Source organism: Pyrus communis, chromosome 5, assembly GCF_041283825.1.
Source record: "Pyrus communis isolate YQ-2024b chromosome 5, ASM4128382v1, whole genome shotgun sequence".
Taxonomy (NCBI): domain Eukaryota; kingdom Viridiplantae; phylum Streptophyta; class Magnoliopsida; order Rosales; family Rosaceae; genus Pyrus; species Pyrus communis.
The window spans coordinates 31,781,366-31,795,941 of NC_142569.1; the positions used below are offsets into that span (position 1 = coordinate 31,781,366).

Sequence of the window (14,576 nt, forward strand, 5' to 3'; positions counted from 1 at the left end):
ATACTGTTACTATTGGATAAAATGTTTTCCGACAACATGTTTACAAAGTATCGGAAAATAAGGTATTATTGTCGATTATATTCGACAAGATTAATGAAGTGGGCCTTTAACTCCATTAGATACACTTTTTAAATAATTTTAACCAATTCTGGCGGTTATATCTGACATAAGTAAGTAATGTGTCAAATCTGTCAATTATTTTCAAATTTTTTATACTAACTCTGGCGGTTATAACCGACACAAATATTTTCAAATTTTTTATACTAATTATGGAGGTTATCTCCAATACAAATTGTGTCAAAATATTATATTATTTTCAATTTTTTCTAAACCATTACTTTTGATTAAACTTTCTTAAAAAATATTATATTATATTAAACAAATAGTGACTTTATTGTTTATAACCGTCGAAATTTTGGGTCCCGTTAACTAATCTCTGAATATTTTATTTTATTTTATTTTTTGCAATTTTTTACACATGCTATCTCAGAGTATAGACAAACATATTTGACGGGTGGATTGTTGAAACTAGTTTCGTAAAATGCATATCCTATCAAATTGATAGATTTAACAAACACTTAAGAGTTAATGTTATACTTCCATTAAGTATAAAATAAGATTTATCCAATAGTGTAAATATTTTAAATTGAAAAATTCATTCATTGCATTCTTATAGGGTCGTGGAGTGTAGCTGTAAAAAATCATCAAAATCGGAGCTACAATAACCGTTAAATTGTGATTTTTCATTTATAACCATCGAAAACTTTTATTTCGTTATCTAATCTTTGAATGTTTGTTTTTTGCGATTTTTTACATATGCGATCTCGGAGCGTGTACAAACAAGTTTGACGGTTGGATCGTTGAAAAACGTTTCATAAAATGCGTATCGCGTCAAAACGGTAAATTAAACAAACACTTAGAGTTAATGTTATACTTCCCCATCAAGTATAAAATAAGATTTTGTGGTATCCACTAGTGTAAATATTTAAATTGAAGATCGAATTTGTTCAATGCATTCTTATAGGGTCGAGGAGTGTAGCTGTAAAAAATCATCAAAATCAAAACTAAAATAACCGTTAAATTGTGATTTTTCGTTTATAACCATTGAAAACTTTTGTTTTGTTACCTAATCTCTGAATGTTTGTTTTTTGTGATTTTTTACGTATGCGATCTCGGAGTGTGTACAAACAAGTTTGACGGTTAGATCATTGAAAAATGTTTCATAGCATGTGTTTCGCGTCAAAACGGTAGATTAAATAAACACTTAGGAGTTAATGTTATACTTCCATTAAGTATAAAATAAGATTTTGTGGTATCCACTAGTGTAAATATTTTAAATTGAAGATCGAATTCATTCAAAGCATTCTTATAAATTCGAGGAGTGTAGTTGTAAAAAATCATTAAAATCGGAGTTAAAATAACTGTTAAATTGTGATTTTTCATTTATAGCCGTCGAAAATTTTTGTTCTGTTACGTAACCTCTGAATGTTTATTTTTTGCGATTTTTTAGGTATGCAATCTCAAAGTGCGTACAAATAAGTTTGATGGTTGGATCGTTGAAAAAAGTTTCGTAGAATGCATATCGCGTCAAAATGGTAGATTAAACAAACACTTAGAGTTAATATTATACTTCCATTAAATTTGCCTAAATTTTGAAGTGGGAAAAGTAATTTGTGCTAAATTTTTATTTATGTTTTTCAAGTATTGATTAGACAATATTTAGTTTGTGTGATGACATTTTCATTGTACAATTATCTTTTTATTTCTTTATCGCATATTTTACATGGGTTATTATCTATTAAACCAAACAATTATTTATTTAATTTTAAAAAATGTATTCTACTTAAATACATATTATTTATTTATTAAACCAAACAATTATTATTTTATTTTTTAAAATCGTAACAAATTTTTTTTTGGGGCGGGGGGGGGGGGGGGTGGGAATTTAAAATTTTAGGAGGGAATTTTGGGGGGATTTTTGCCACCAATTTTTTTTCTGTCCGTTATGACCGACAGTAATGAAATTTATTTGTCGGTTTATATTTTTAAAAATGTTTCTGTCCGTTTTAATCGACAGTAATGAAAAATTTTCAAAATAAAACCCCTCCATCTCTTCCTTGCACCGGTGCCTTCTCCCTTCCCCATTCTTTCCTCCTTTTCTCCTATCCTCATTTCCTTCTCCTTCTCTTCTCCCCTTCTCCTTCTCGCTTCAATCACCATGGATGAACAATTCGAGGAGCAATATTCTGAAACCAGTACGTTTTATATTATTTGTATTACGTTTAGTTTGTGTTTTAAATTTTGATTATGTTATTAAATCGAGTTTGTATTTTGAATCTTGACTTGAGATACCTTATCAAATATTATGCATAAATTGAAAGTTGGTCTTTATTTAGAGCTTTTATGTAGGTTTTGTTTTTGTAAATATGCATCACCAATGTTTTTTTGTTATTAACAAGGAGCAATGCCTCAACGGAGAACTCGGAGCTATGGAATCCCAAATTGTATATTTTTCCTCTGACAAAGGATTGGTGCTTGATTAAGGAAGATGAAAAGGAAGTCGAATGTAGGTATATATATTTTTTTTTTTTACAAATTGTATAATTAGTAAAAGATTATAAACATAATTAACGAACTTATATAAATATATATATATATATATACACACACACGAATATATGTTTTATTTTTAGTATTATTTATTCAATTATTAGTTTTGTTTATGTTTATTTAAATTTTCCTTTTTAAATTTTTTTATTATTAATATATTTGTTGTCGGTTTTATTTAACAGAAAATGCTCTTATTTATTCATCATTAATAAATTCTTTGTCGGTTATATCCGACACAAGTTCTGTCGGATTTAGACTATTTTCTGTCAGTTTTATCTGACAGAAAATGCTCTTGTTTATTCATTATTAATATATTCTCTGTCGGTTATATCCAACACAAGTTCCATCGGTTTTAGAGTATTTTCTGTCAGAAAATTCATTTCATGAGGCTGGCAATTTTGTCACTTATTATATCCGTCACTGCATACATTTTCTGTCAGATTTTGCTTAATATCCAACAGTAATATACGTGTCTTGTCGGTTATCATAGCGACACTAATATATGGTTTCATAGTAGTGTATGTTGTGTAAATACCATACTTAGTAAAATATGTCAGAGCTGCTGGAAAGTGCTCAACGTCAGATGTGATCATTACTACGACTATTGAATCTTGAGGGGGTGCAAAACATGAAAATGTGAGAGGACGAAAAATAAAGTTTTCCAAAACGATTTTATTTTCTAGACATACTAACCCCCTGTTTTGAAAACACATATAATACTACATATAGTTTCTAAAAATCTAAGCATGCCATAAAAAACTGAAATCTATATATACCTGTATATACTGAGAGCTGATCAGAGACATATATATTGAGCTGATACTTACCAGTTGCATGACATACAACATCATCCACTAGTGGAAATTGGATAATATAATCAGCCACTTGCTGTAGCTAGTGGAAGCTGGATAATATAATCATGTCATTGCTGAGCAATCTTGAGGCAATTACAAGTTGAGAATATATCATGTCATAAATCACCATTCTAAAGATATAACATGAAATCAGTATAATTCGTAAAATATAATTGAAAATTCATATTTATCTAGGCATGCTTAGAATTTAGATAAATAAAACATTTCTGAAATAAAAGTCCACTCACTGATCGTATATGAAGTCTTCCTTAAGTTGGGTCTGTCCTTTAAGGCTTCTACAACTGCTTGCATTTAAACATATAAAATGGCATATTAGTAAAACTCATTTAGAATGTTTGAATTTGAAAAAATGGTGCGCAAATTCGGAATCAGTGTGTCAAATTACCCTAGGAGGGATTCGAGGCCGAAAACTGAAAAGTCAATGGTCAACGTTGACCATTAAAGTTAATAGTCAAACCAAGTCAGATCCGAGTTGACCCGAGCCACCAGAGCTTACCCTACTCAACGGAGTCGAACCTAAGCTACTAGAAAAGTCGTTGGTTTCAAGAAAAATTTAGAGAATTTTCCTAGCTTCGTTCTCACTCGATTCTCAACCAAAATATGTGAACCATACATAAAAATTCATCTACTCGATGAGATGAACACAAAAAAAGTGGTTTGAGGCCTTACCTGGGCTGAATTTGACAGGAAATTTGCTATAAAAAAAGCCCCACTGCAGAGCTCTATGAAACGGTGTCCACAATTTTAATTTTTGAAAAAGAAGACTGTGGGACCATGACTTTCCAAGGTCGGAGTAAGGCTGATCTGAATACATTTATCTAAGAAGTCTGGTCATGGATTCGTTAACTTCGTGCAGAGCTGTATCAAACGAAGCAGTAGTGCCATCATCACCCTATTCCAAGGCATTAGGCGAAGTCCTAGCGACTCCACTGGATGAGCATGCTTCCCAAGACACGCGATTTGATTTGTATATGGACATTGTCAGATCCTATAAGTCTTAGAGTTCCAACAATCTAGGAATTGGCTTGTGCCGCAAGTAATTACAATTCCTAAGAGGATGCACTATCTACTCCTAGATATCCTCTAGGATTCTCCTGACTTAGAACGAGGATTATATCACAAAAAGGTCTCTCTCCCCACGGTATAAATACAGTCATCTAGGGTTCATCTATGGTAATGCAATCTAAACACTTCAATTCTCTCGCCCACTGCTTAAGTCTTGAATTATTCACTAACTTGACGATCAAAGAGCCTTTGGCGGGCGTACTCCCCTCTCTCCTGCTTGCTTATGGTTGTTTACTATTTTACAAGTTGCTCGAGTTTATGATCGCGCATTTGGTTCCAACAGAGACCACTGTTGGACTCGTGGTGATGAAAGGAAGGCGGTGGTGATTTTAGAATGCCATGGTGAGATTTGGACTACAGATGTGCACTCATAGTGAAGCACAGTTAGCGAGTCCACTTGGGCTCGGGTTTTGTTGAGACTTGAAAGTCAAAATGAATTAGTTGAGTTCATGCCACTTAAATGAATTATTCTTATTCGCATATTCTTCTAAAATATGGAATTGGGCTTCGACATGAAAGCAAAAAATTATGCATTCAGCTAGAATGTGAATATTGTTTTAGACTGGAACACTAATTTGGGCATTCGATTTGAATGCATGGGATGAACTTCAGGGCGTTGGGTTGGAATTACTTCTGGAAGTCAATTACCAATAAAGTTGCTGGGATTTTTTGGCAATGGAGATTGGGACATCATTTTGATCCTCCATATATGATACACACATGTTTATAACGAGAGAAAAAAAAAAATTCACGCTCAACCATTTTGGATTTATAATGCACAAAATTAGATTTACGAGGGTTCATGCGTCATGTTGATGTTTTTTATCGTGAGGGTTTTGCAAAATTACAAAAAAAATAAAACGATATATGATAAACATAAAAATCACACAAGTAATAAGAAAATATTATAATCAGTTTCACGGGATGTTTAAACACATAATAGAGTTTGTCATGAACTTGAAATAATGAAACGAAATAGTTACTTCAAAACTAAAATATGATCCTACTCTCACTAAAAAGTGAGAAAAACCAGTCAGCACATTTGTGACGAGATTGGTCGCGAAAGATCTTCAGTAGCGGCTTGACAAAACTATGGCAGCATAAGGCTTTTGCAGCGCGGTAGGGAAAGAATTGCACCAATAGAGTGATTTTGCAGCGGCATGGATTTTGGCGATGAATTCTTAGGCTAGGGTGGCCGCAAAATAAATATCTAGAATTTTGAGAGATTATTTTCTGGTGGTTTTGATTCCATTAAGAGAAAAAGTGCTGATAATGTGTTGGAGAGGGAAATAAATTGAGAGAGGATGAGGGAATTCATCATTTGTTACAATGTGACGTATAGCCACCTTTATATATTGCTATGGATATCCTAACAAAGTACAAAATGTCCCAATTTCAATAGGGAGTAATAATTGCCTAATCAATTGAGAAATGAATGGCTTACTCATTTGAGGAAGCAATGGAGCAACGGTTACACCAATTAGTGAACGAACATAAATATCCTCCAATAAGAGCTTCATTATATCTCACATTTGTAGACATTGCTTGCTACATCATGCTTTGTTAGAATGTTGTTGAAAAATGTGTAGAGCAAATTGACGGTATAAACATCAAGTAACACACTTACGACAAACAGTTCATTTATTTGATACATTTAGATAACTAAACAATTGCCAATTCAAATAATTTTAGGATTGATTTTTAAATAAAAATTAAAAAAAATTCAATTATTAAATTATAAATTTAAATATTATTCGCAAAAACTAAAATATGTGAATTCTCCACAAAAGAATGCACTATTATCCATTTCAAAAAGCCCTATAATCGCAAAAACTGAAATATGTGAATTCTCCACAAAGAATGCAACTATTATCCATTTCAAAAAGCCCTATAATTGAAGTGCATGAATCAAAGTAGGACTTCTGAGGGGAAAAAAAAAAAATCAAATTAGAACTTGGGCTAAAAATAAACTTTTCGGCAAGATAATACCGAAATGAAATAAATCCTTCGGGCCCACACAATAGCCGCTTTTTCCTTTCAAAACAGTTTTATTCCCTTCTTTCCCTTTGTTTTTGTTTGGTTTTTGTTTTCGGCTTGCTACTTTTCAATTTTTTGGTTTAGTTGTGTTACTTTGGACTTTCAACTTTTACATTTATACTTTTCTGGAATTTTCTGTTTTTACCAACAGTGTAATCTCTCACACAAACGATTCTAACAGTCAAAGAAAGCGGGTTTAAAATGAAGATACCAAAATTGCCATGAAAGAAAAGTGTAAAATAAGAAGAAAAAGGAAAACTTTCATCACATGGAGAAATACCGGAAGCTTGCGACAAATTTTATTAAAAGAAATACAATAATTTAAAGCGTTTCTAGTGCAGGGGTGCAAATTTGAGATGTAAGGATCCCATTTATGTTTACGTGAGATGTAAATGTGATTTTTATCCTCAAAGAAGAATGTAAATTATTTGAAATAAAAACAAATTAAAGACTGAAATTTTACAGAACAGCCAAGATGAGTATTTTATTTTCCTTTGAAATTGTCTAGTAAAGAGATTTTCGATCAACCAGAGATGTAATGTGTTATACGTCCCCAATATGCTTTAAGTATTTTAATACATTGGGAAAACTAAAGAAGCTCTGTATAAGTTCGAATCAATACTTTTAGAAAGTTTCCCATGCGGGTAATTTGCCTACGTGTACAATACAAGAGAGTCACTGTAACCCCATTTGCAAGTAGGTGATGTTATTTCCCTAAAGAGATAGGGTCCACAATACAAGTGGTCCCATCTCCCTAGCGTTTTCCTTGCAAGTATAAGAACCCCACCCAACAAGGTTATAAGAATTAACAAGCACCTGCATATATTCTAAGAGATCGAGCAGAGATTGCACTCTGAAAATGGAGTGCTTATTCAAAACAACGGGCTTCTTTTTCTTAGCTCTTCTGTCTACTTTGCTCCTCCAAACTCAGGTGTTTTCCTGCTTGGCTCAAGGAAACGTTCATTCCTATGACTTTCTTGTAAGTCGATTTCCCCGCTTTGTTCTTGCTTTTATTAATTTTCGACTTGTTTGTGACAAAATATTCACAAAATGTTGACAAGGTTATAAAGATTTGAATTTTCATGCTAATGATCACATTACTGAGTTCAAATTTTATATATGGACTACAATCGTTGAATAAAAAGAAATTTTTTAATTTTATTTTATGTTTTTGATCTGTGATTGCAGCTTAAGGACACCAACTTCACAAAGTTATGTTGCACCAAGAGTGTATTTGCTGTGAACGACAGTTTTCCGGGGCCGGTGATCCAAGCTCAGAAGGGAGATACGGTCTATGTGAATGTTTACAATCAAGGAAGATATGGTGTCACTATGCACTGGTAATTAAGAAAGAGTGCTTGTTTCAAATGATGTTCACTGAAGATTAATTAGATTTTTGGTTTTTAATTTGTATATGTTATTTTGTAGGCATGGGATAAAGCAGCCTAGAAATCCATGGTTCGATGGACCTGAGTATATCACACAATGCCCTATTCAACCTGGAACAAATTTCACATACAAAATCCTACTTTCATCCGAAGAAGGTACATTGTTTTGGCATGCTCATAGCGATTGGTCTCGGGCCACTGTACATGGAGCATTTCTCATCTTGCCAGCAAATGGAACCAGTTATCCATTTCCAAAACCAGATGAAGAACAGGTTATTGTATTTGGTATGCAAAAATCTTCTACTGTCCTCTCTCTTGTGCAATTTTTAGATTTTCTTTGTTAGCTTAAAGTTCAAAGCTATATTTTATAAATTAAAGTCGTACATCTTACTTTGTACTTGCGCCTCCTATTGTTCTTACGCAGCATCCTGGTATAAAGATGATGTGATGACATTGCTGGATGAGACCCTCGAATCTGGTGGACTTACAACGTCATCAGATTCTTATGTATTCAACGGCGAACCAGGAGACTTTTACTCATGCTCCAAAGGTACAAATTTAATCTGAACATAGAACATAACAATCTCTAGAATTTTTTCCACAGAACTAATTAATAATCTCTAGTAATTTTGCATTGCAGAAACGACATATCGAATGTCTGTTGATTATGGAAAAACCTATCTTCTCCGAATAGTCAATTCGGTGCAAAACATAGACATGTTCTTCGCCATTGCGGATCACAATCTCATACTCGTGGGTATGGATGGTTCTTATGTCAAACCTATAGTTTCCAGTTACATAATGATCACCCCAGGACAAACAATGGATGTTTTAGTCACAGCAAACAAATCTCTTGGGCATTACTACATGTTTGCCAGTCCTTATTATGATGGAGAGGCTGATGACTTTGACAAAAGTATTGCCAGCGCCATATTCCAATACAATGGCAACTACACTCCTCCGTCATCGCCCATCTATCCAACCAACATTCCCGGTTTTTATGACATTGGTTCTGCGAGCAACTTTGTGAAACAATTCAGGAGTTTGGCATCTGCAGAGCACTCGATTGACGTTCCACTGAATGTCACCACCCGAATGTTCGTAACAGTTTCCATAGGCATGTTGCATTGTCCTAACAGATCATGTGCTGGGCCTGAGGGAAATAGGATTTCTTCTGGGTTGAACAACATCAGTTTTGCCAACCCTGCTGTTGATGTTTTGCAAGCATACTACAGGTACTATTACCTTTCACACTTTCAGCATGATATATAACTGTATACTACATAATTAAATGGTGCCATTTGATGAGAAGTTTTCTGTTTTTTGGACGATAACAATGACATACATACATACATATATACATATATATATATGTATGTATGTAGTTGAGATTATGCAGATAAATCGCCTCTCTACTTAATGGAGGTCGTAAGTGCGAATCACTTCAATTGTGTTCTCCCGATATAACAATTTTCATTTGTCACAGGAACATCAGTGGATATTACGACACAAGTTTCCCAGACGAACCGCCCAATCTATTCAACTTCACTGCAGAAGAATTGAAAGCAGACAATTATAGCATTACTGATCGGGGTACCAAGGTGAAGATGCTGGATTATAATGCCACAGTCGAAATCACATTTCAAGGAACCAATGTTATGGACTCAGCAGAGAATCATCCAGTTCATTTGCATGGATTCAGGTTTTATGTCATTGGATCTGGTCTGGGAAATTTCGATAATGTTACTGATCCATTAACTTACAACTTGTTTGATCCACCTGAAGTTAATACCTTCTCAGTTCCTAAGGATGGTTGGGCCACCATTAGATTCATAGCTAACAATCCAGGTATGCTCTTCAATATCTGATATATATATATATGTGTGTGTGTGTGTGTGTGTGTGTGTGTGTGTGTGTGTGTGTGAATATATGTGTGTGTGTGTGTGTGTGTGTGTGTGTGTGAATATGTGTGTGTGTGTGTGTGTGTGTGTGTGTGTGTGTGTGTGTGTGTGTGTGTGTGAATATATAATTAATTAATGAAATATATATTATTAACATGAAGTTTTTTTACAGGAGTTTGGTTCATGCACTGCCATTTTGATCGACATATGAGTTGGGGCATGGGAACTGTTTTCATAGTTAAGAATGGAGGAAGTGATGAGACAAGTATGCGCCCACCCCCTGATAACTTGCCTGCTTGTGTCAAAAATTCACTATTTAAAAGTTCCCACCAGTCAATGTTACGGTTGGGAGAGTAAGAAAATTTACAGGAACATTAAAAGTTCTACGAGGCATTAATTTGGTATTATCTACGCATTATAAATATGTCAGAAATTTCGGATTTTATACTATGTTTTTGCAAAAAAAAAAAAAAAAAAAAAAAAAAAAAAAAAAAAAAAAAAAAACAGGATTCTTTACTAAGTAGTTCGATCAATGTATCTTATTTGCAGACTTATAGTAGTGCTACACCACATTCTTATTTAATATATGTTCTAAGACCATCTCCAACCAAATGGGCTCTGTTTAGGCTCCGTCCAGATTATAGATTTGTAAGAAATTATTTTTTAATGAACAATGTTAGACCATATTTATATCATCTCCAACTGAAGATGGCTATTTTTTAGCCCCCTCAATAATTTATTATTTTAAGTTTGTTCTTTAATTTTATTGGTTAATTAAATTAAACTACCATATCAAAATAAGGTTTCCACACATATTTTAGTGCCACTTGAACATGTGACCATTTGAAAATTACTGAAAAAATTAAAGGAAAGATTAATGGAAGAGGTAAGAGATGGGTGTGTATGAAAAGATTGTTTGAGATGAATAAAATGTGAATAATTGAAATAAAATGAGGTAAGATAGTATGGAATGATGAAAACGATGTGAGAAATGGTATAGAAATGTTAAGGTATTTATAGAAAAAAAATAGATTTTTTAAATTTTTTTTAATTTCGTCTTAAAAAAAAAAAAACCAGCTATGAAGGGGCTGGCTGGCTAGCTAAAAATGGCCAACCCGCTAGCCATATGGTTGGATTTTGGCCTGGTGGATCCTAATAATTTTTGGCCTAAACTTCCATTGAAGATGGGTTTTGTGTAAAAAAAGGCTATCATTTGGCGTATGGCCCTATGACTAGTCCGGTTGGAGATGGCCTAAAATTTACCTTAATACGAAGTAATGCTATATAACTTTTAGGGAATCTCTCATTGGAGATCCAAATGTCTTTTTTGGTCGGAAAATTCTCTAATGGCAAAATGTAAAATATACATCTTCGACAAAAATAAATAGAATCCCAAAATTTACATTCTTTTTTTTCTTTTTTTTTACATTTTTTGGTGATGGGTCCCACGAATCAAAGAGATGAAATTAAATGGAATCTTAAATATCCCTTTCATTGGAGTAGAACTTTTATTTTTATCCGCTGGAAATGTAAAATGGAATATAAATATGGTTTTTACATTTTTTTTTCTTTGCCTCAAGATGTAAATAAAATTGTATATTTGCATCCTTTTTTTATCTTTAGGAAGGGTTGTCCACTAATCAAAGAGAAAAATAAATGAGATCTAAATTTACATCCCCAATCGGAGTGGAAATCATTTTACATTTTTTGGAGATATAGAGTGAGATGTAAATGTGAGTTTTACATCTTAAATTTGCATCTTTCTATTCGAGGTGCTCTATTTATATAACTGGTGTTGTATGCAAAGTCATATTTAATATAAAAATTGATGTAAACTACATTTTTTATTTATGTATTATGACTACGAAGCGCATTTTACACCTCATCATTGAAGCTTCTTTTTTTTTTCTTTTTTTCCTTTTTTTTTTTTTTTTTTTTTTTTTTTTTTTTGGTAAACATCATTGAAGTTTTTTTTTGCCATAAAAAAAATGTAAAACACCCAGACCATTTTGCATTTCCTATTAGAGGTCCTTAAAATAATTGAAGCTAACCAAACTTTCCGGACGAAGGATAAATATTCTCATAATATTTAGAATTTTAACGAAAAGTTTCCGGTACTGTTTAATTTAACAAAAAAAATTAAATTTTTACACTAAAAAGTCAATCATAATGCTATTCACTTTACCTTTTATTTTGTCCTTATCGTTAAAACTCAAAATTTTTAAATTCTTTTAATTAGTTTTTCTTAATATTTATCCATCATGCTGGAAGAGTACTAATAATTGAGAGCCATTTTCTAGTTCAATGATCCTGTTTGCATTGAGTTGTATATGTGTAATATTGAGAAGACTTGCATAGAAATGTGAGAAAGGAATTCCCATTTTTCGAATATCAGGCTGAAGGGATGTGGGATCCACTACACATCCATCCCATAACAATTTTTTTTTTTTTTTTTAGTAGTGTGAATTCCTTTTTCTAAAGACCTCTTATGCATTCAACATTAACGCTTTCAAATGTCGAAATCAATACAATCTTTCAACACCGTACTGGTAAAATATTATAACTTGCTAATACAGTGTGTGTGTGTGTGTCTATTGGATATACGTGGTGTATACATAGAGTTTATAGGAGCTCAACTACCTGCAAAAGAAACATGAACTAGTTGATTTTAATATTTTTCTTTTATTAGAAAATTAAGGCTTGGAGGCAATCCATTTAATCACTTTTTAATGCAACTAACTAGTATCAAATTAATACACAAATAAGCTTTGTACACCCCACACCAGTAGACATCCTAGAAGCCTATTATTATCATATTCATGGGGTTTACAAAATGGGTTTCCCAGATTTTCCACCTGTGGTGTATAATTTTACATGTGAAGACCTCCCATTGATTTTACAAATACCAATGAGAACGACAAAGGTGAAAGTTTTTGACTATGGTGCAACTGTGGAATGCGTTATTCAAGGGACGAGCTTGGTCACTGGGATTGATCATCCAAAGCGTTTGCTTGGGTTTAACTTCTACGTTGTTGGACCACGGTTCGGGAATTTTGATCAAGATAAGGACCCATTGTACTACAATTTAATTGATCCTCCTCATAAGAACACTGTGACTGTGCCCATAAGGGGATGGGTCGTCATCAGATTCCAAGCCAATAATCCCGGTAAGAACATCTCTAAGGAAGTAAGGAGTTAGCAAAATTTTTCCTTAAAAGTGTCATTTGCTAACTCATTTGAAATTTTTATGCTACTTTAAAAATTTGTTATTCAAACTCACTCTTCAAATTCTTTCATTTTAAAGTATTAATATCTTAACTTCATCTTATATTGTGATTAAGGCCCAACTTTTATTTTCAAAATCCAACAATCCTTTTAAATAAAATATAATTGCGAGACCCAATTTGCTAAATTAAAGAAATAGCAACTGACTTGTATGTTTATAAGGTCAGTTTTTAATTCTTTAGTTTGCTAATGGGTTGCTACCTTCATTGGAGTAACGTTTGTACTATGAGGAACAACAAATCTAATTGCTACCCATTTGTTATCTCCTTAGAGATGCTCTAGGTATTATAGCTTAATTGTGCATAAAAATAGTTAACTATTTTAATTTAATTTGAAATATTATTGTTTTCTGATTTTACTGGTAGAATAAATAATCATGAAAGTAACCAAAGCATATTTAAATCAATTTCTAAAAAGGGTTGATCGTCATGTCTCTTGCTAACAACTACTTATCGGTTGGTTAATTGTAAGATTTGTTGTTTTTTGTTATGGAGTTTCATAATTACCTATATTTCTGTAATTTTGGAGTCTTTCTTTTTCAAAATATACAGGAGTCTGGTTTCTACACTACCATTTAGAGCGTCACCTAACATGGAGAATGAACACCGTCTTCATTGTAAAGAATGGAACGCACAATAAAGAAAAGTTGATGCCTCTCCCACCGAGAATGCCTCCTTAATTAACAGTTTGTCCAAAACTGCATATTTCATAACCATATTACCTGTGGCGAAGCTAGGAATGGTTGGGGAGAGGGACGAACTTATAGAGTGCAAAGTTCAAAAAAATGGCAACAACCAAATCATTTTATATAGTAATGTCTTCCCTAATTTATTAATACAAATAAATTACAATTGTTACCGACAAGATTTCATATTTTGAAAATGTCGCATAATAGGCTCACTATCAATAAAAGAAAATACATTTCTCTCAATGTAAACAATTATATTATCACTCAACCATTGATCCATTCGCAATTGTATAATGGAAAAAAAAAAAATAATCTTAGATTATTAATCCTAGCATAGACTATACTAATATGACTAATAACTGATCAGGCCAACAATTCAATTAATAAATATGAATAATCGTATACATTAGTTAATAATTCAATTGATCAGTTAATAATTAAGAATTAAATTTTTATCCTAAACAATAATTTCATTCATCAATAATCATAGAATTCATTTCAATAATCAATAGCCAATAATCATATTAGGATATTACTCAGTAATTCTATACCAATTAAACAAAATTTGTAATAAATAATCAATTAGGATTTAAAATAATATAAATTTGGAAAATTAAAATTTACCTAAAATTTGGAAGGATGGGGGATTTGCGTGTTTGGTAAAGTGGTGGTGATAGGGATTGGGGAGAAAAGAGGAAATGACTGGTCCCCCCACAATACTTTATTT

General features: G+C 32.6%; 1 protein-coding gene across 1 annotated transcript; it reads left to right on the forward strand.

Annotated features, from left to right (window-relative positions):
• Nucleotides 1-7,400: 7,400 nt before the first annotated feature.
• LOC137722809 (laccase-14-like) lies at nt 7,401-10,571 on the forward strand. Its single transcript, XM_068461907.2, has 7 exons — nt 7,401-7,566; nt 7,776-7,927; nt 8,016-8,260; nt 8,400-8,525; nt 8,616-9,210; nt 9,462-9,823; nt 10,049-10,571. Exons 1-7 carry the CDS (start codon nt 7,447-7,449, stop codon nt 10,231-10,233), a joined length of 1,785 nt encoding a protein of 594 aa, XP_068318008.2. The 5' UTR covers nt 7,401-7,446; the 3' UTR covers nt 10,234-10,571.
• Nucleotides 10,572-14,576: the final 4,005 nt, after the last annotated feature.

Coding starts and splice junctions, on each gene's coding strand:
- LOC137722809 (XM_068461907.2), top strand. CDS start 7,447: ATGGAGTGCTTATTCAAAACAACGGGCTTCTTTTTCTTAGCTCTTCTG. Junction 7,928..8,015: donor TATGGTGTCACTATGCACTG/GTAATTAAGAAA, acceptor GTTATTTTGTAG/GCATGGGATAAAGCAGCCTA. Junction 8,526..8,615: donor CTTTTACTCATGCTCCAAAG/GTACAAATTTAA, acceptor TTTGCATTGCAG/AAACGACATATCGAATGTCT.